Below are 3843 nucleotides of genomic sequence, written 5' to 3' on the forward strand. Positions count from 1 at the left end.
TAAACACTTTTTTTTGTTAATATCACTACTTGTTATTAAATTTAATATGATTTTTACAACATAATTTTTGATTATCATTTTGCTCAATAAATTTTCATAAAAATTAATGTAAATTTCAAATTCTTTTTTTTTTTTTCTTCTCCTCTTTTCATTTACATTTTTCCACTCATTTAAACATTTTTATTAACTAAAACTAATTTGTAATATTGGAATTAAAAAAATCGCACGGACAATTATACCTATACTCGAGAAACAACAAATATATTATCATCAAATACAAACTGGATTGTAACGAAACAAGTGGAGTGAGATATATTGAAATCCAGAAAGTTTCTTCATCCCAGTTTTCATACTGGCAAATTTCTTGTTAACATTTTCACGTTATTTCTTTGTTTCCTTTCTCATTTTTAATACATTAATTAATTATCTTTCTTCATAAATGCCCCAAACATTTCCACTGGTACCGGAAATACGATTGTTGAATTGTGCTCCGCTCTATAAAATATATAATTTTAAAACGATTTATCATCTTTTATCATTAGTTATAACATGCACCACTTGCTGTTACTTATAAATGATAATATAATCATTTATAGCACTTATTACCACCATTATCACTATAAATCATTACTTCACTATTTGAAAATACATATATCAGGAGAGTGAGCAAAATTTTTTCATAATATTTGAATTAGTTAAATGCAAGATAATATGCTTTATCGAGTGATCAAATATGTTTGTTTATCTTCTTACGCATGGAATAATTATCAAATTTTAAATTAATACTCTAATAATTTCTTCCTTTTTTTTTTTGAATTTGCTCTTTTTAAATAGTTTTCAAATTAACAATTTTTTTCTTACTAGTGAAAAAAAGAGAAAGAATTATACGCGATGCTATTTAATGCTTGAAGATGTCGTAACTGTAAGGCTACCGGATTAGATTGAATTACATCGGCGGCTTCTTTAAGAGCTCGAGATGCCTTCAATTTTTGTTAAATATTACGAACATAAATAAATTAACATTTAAATTAATACAAAATTTAGTAAAATTGAAATTTTGCGAAAAAAATTGAACTAGAACAAATGTTATATGAATCATTTTTCTTTGTTTTTTTTCCCCTTCTTATATTTTTATATTTTGGATAAACATTTTAATCTTTCAATCCATATATTTTGCATAATTCTACCAAAAAAGAATTATTATTTTAGTTAAAATTTAATTCCTATGATTAGAAATTTAATTCTTATTACTTAATGAAATAAATTCCAAAGAAAATATATTGTAAAAAACATTTTTTTTAATTCAGTAAAAGCACTCAGAAATATTTAAATAAATTTGAATTTTTATTAAAATAAATTAAATGACTGAAAAACTGGAGAAGAGATATGATTTGTTTTTTGTTTAATTTTATGATAATTTTAATTTCATGATAAGAGATTGAAAAAAAAAAAAGTGTGAAAATCACTTACCTTCTGTTCACCTTCCGCTGCGACAACTTTAGCACGTGCTTCACGTGCAGCTTCAGCTTCTGCCGCCATTGCACGTGTTAACTGTTGAGGTAATCTAATATCTTTGACTTCTACTCGTTCCACCTGTAATTTACTGTTATTAACCATAGTACCTATAATTTATAGATAATTTACTTTCAATAGTAAAGCATTAAATGAAAAACATTCTATTGGTAATAACTAATGGTATCACTCGGGATTTCCGGACTTTTCAATAATTTTCTTTACCAGTATTAGCATATATGTAGTAAAAGATTAAAATGTTTAAAAATTTCTAATAGAATCAAAAAAAAAGAAAAAGAAAAATTAAAAAGTAAAATAAAAAGAGAAGTTAAACCTTAACACCCCAATGTTCGGTTCCTTCATCCAAAATTGTTTCACAAAGTTGCGCAATAGCTTCACGTTCCGTTAACATCTCGGTTAAAGTTTTCATGCCTAAATAAAAAATGGCCTAGGATTTTCTTTCTAACACTTAATATGTTACATAGCTCTTATTAAAGTAAGGTTTAAGTCTTATTATACAATTCTAATTTTAAGATAAGTCCATTCTGGCATTTTTTTAAAGAGTAACATCAATAATGAAAAACTTAGCTGTAAAAAGTAATACATATCATCGTTTTTTTTCTCCTTTTTTCAAAATTTAATTTCTTCCTATCAAATACAAACCAAACTTTTTACTAGAATAAGCGATAAAAAGTTAAATTAATGTAATGAAAGATTTGCTATCTCCTTCTAAAAGAAATGAAAAAAAAAAAAACGATAATGTATAGCGCCATTTCAATAATTGTTTAATTTTTATCGTTTGTTAAATTAACCAATCTTATCTGCTATCCACTGAATAATAAATATGATTAAATTTATAAATTCCAAAATTTAATTTCAACTTTATTTTGTTTTTGTGATAAATTTTCTAATATATCTTTTCTGTCTTTATTCAAAATTATATAACTGCATATTCTGTTATCCAAATAATTTTGAAATTTAAAATTATCAAAAAAAAAGTTATTTAGTTTTAAAAAAATTATTTAATTCAACTAAATCATAATAATAAATAATTGAATTACCAAGTGCGTTACGCAAAGTTGTTTGAGCGAGCAATTTTGTCGAGTATATAGCATCGTCAACGTTATTCACAGATGCAATCGGATCAGAAGTACGAAAATAGACCACGGCATCAACAGATACCGTTACTGAATCTTTTGAAAGAATTTCTTGCGGAGGCACAGCATATGACACAACCCTTTAAAAAAGTTTTTTTCTTTTTTCATTTAATTAATTAATCAAAAAACATTGCAAATATTTTGATGGTAAAATTTTTTTTTTATTTGCCTTTTTGATAAATTCTTTTTATTTTATTTCTTTTCTTTTCTTTCTTTTCATTGGATGACAAAATATATTTTTTATGTCTTTTTTTTTTCTTTTTTTTTTACATTTATAAGAAAACAAAAAAATTGACATAGCCTTTCGCTAAAGTTATTATAACCTTTGAAGTATTAGGTGGTAATAATGTGACATATTATTGGAAAAATATTTGTTCTTCCATTTTCAATTTTGCATAATGATACTTAAAAAATTGATATCGTCTATAAAAGTGAACAATACTTCAATTTCATTTCAATTCACAGAAAGAAGGGGGAAAAACGCAAGAATGAAAGAAAGAAAGAAAGAAAAAGACGAAAGCTTGTTTAAATTTTCATAAATAGCAATAATTTGGTGAAAAAAAAAGTAAAGATAAAATAAAGAAAACGAAAAAAAAAAAGAAAAGACGTCAGCATTTTCTTATTTCAAACAACGAATCTTTGAAGTAATCATTTCAGTATGCAATGCATATGAGAATTGCTTGCTTGCTTATTCAATCGTAAAAAGATAATTCGAAAAAAAAAAATTTGTTGAAATATTTGCAAAAAGTTTTTCGATAATAGTATTATATAACTACCATTGATTAATGCGATAAAATGCGATAAAATGTTAAAGACTAAATTATAATTTAAAACTGATAGCTTTATTTCAAATGATGATGATAATAATAAATTCATTTAGTTTAAATAATAATATAGTTGAAATTTATCAACTTTCGTTTACTTGAAATTAAAAATTATTGAATATCTAAAGAAGTAAACAAGGAGAAAAAATCGGAAGTAAAAAGTATGATCATTTTCTTCTGAAAAATTAACTATGCAATGTAGTGAAATCAATTAGTGTTAATCTATCATTTAAATCACAAATACAGAAAAGAATAATTCGTGATTTTATTTTTACTAAAGATGAAAAATAAAAAGAAAAAAACAAAAACAAAAATGAATTTGAAGAGATAAAAAATAGATGACAAAGAGA

General features: G+C 24.1%; 1 protein-coding gene across 1 annotated transcript in view; it reads right to left on the reverse strand.

Moving 5' to 3' along the window:
• Positions 1-419: 419 nt before the first annotated feature.
• Bma-unc-1 (uncoordinated protein 1, putative) overlaps positions 420-3843 on the reverse strand; it is a gene marked incomplete at both ends in the record, with an annotated part of 6588 nt that continues 3164 nt past the window's right edge. Inside the window, 5 exons of the mRNA XM_043074751.1 lie at positions 420-495; positions 889-980; positions 1471-1593; positions 1847-1944; positions 2574-2749. Of these exons, the coding sequence (XP_042930685.1) occupies positions 420-495; positions 889-980; positions 1471-1593; positions 1847-1944; positions 2574-2749 (565 nt within the window). The remainder of the gene's footprint in view (positions 496-888; positions 981-1470; positions 1594-1846; positions 1945-2573; positions 2750-3843) is intronic.

The sequence above is a fragment of the Brugia malayi genome, assembly GCF_000002995.4.
Source record: "Brugia malayi strain FR3 genome assembly, contig: Bm_v4_ChrX_scaffold_001, whole genome shotgun sequence".
NCBI lineage: Eukaryota > Metazoa > Nematoda > Chromadorea > Rhabditida > Onchocercidae > Brugia > Brugia malayi.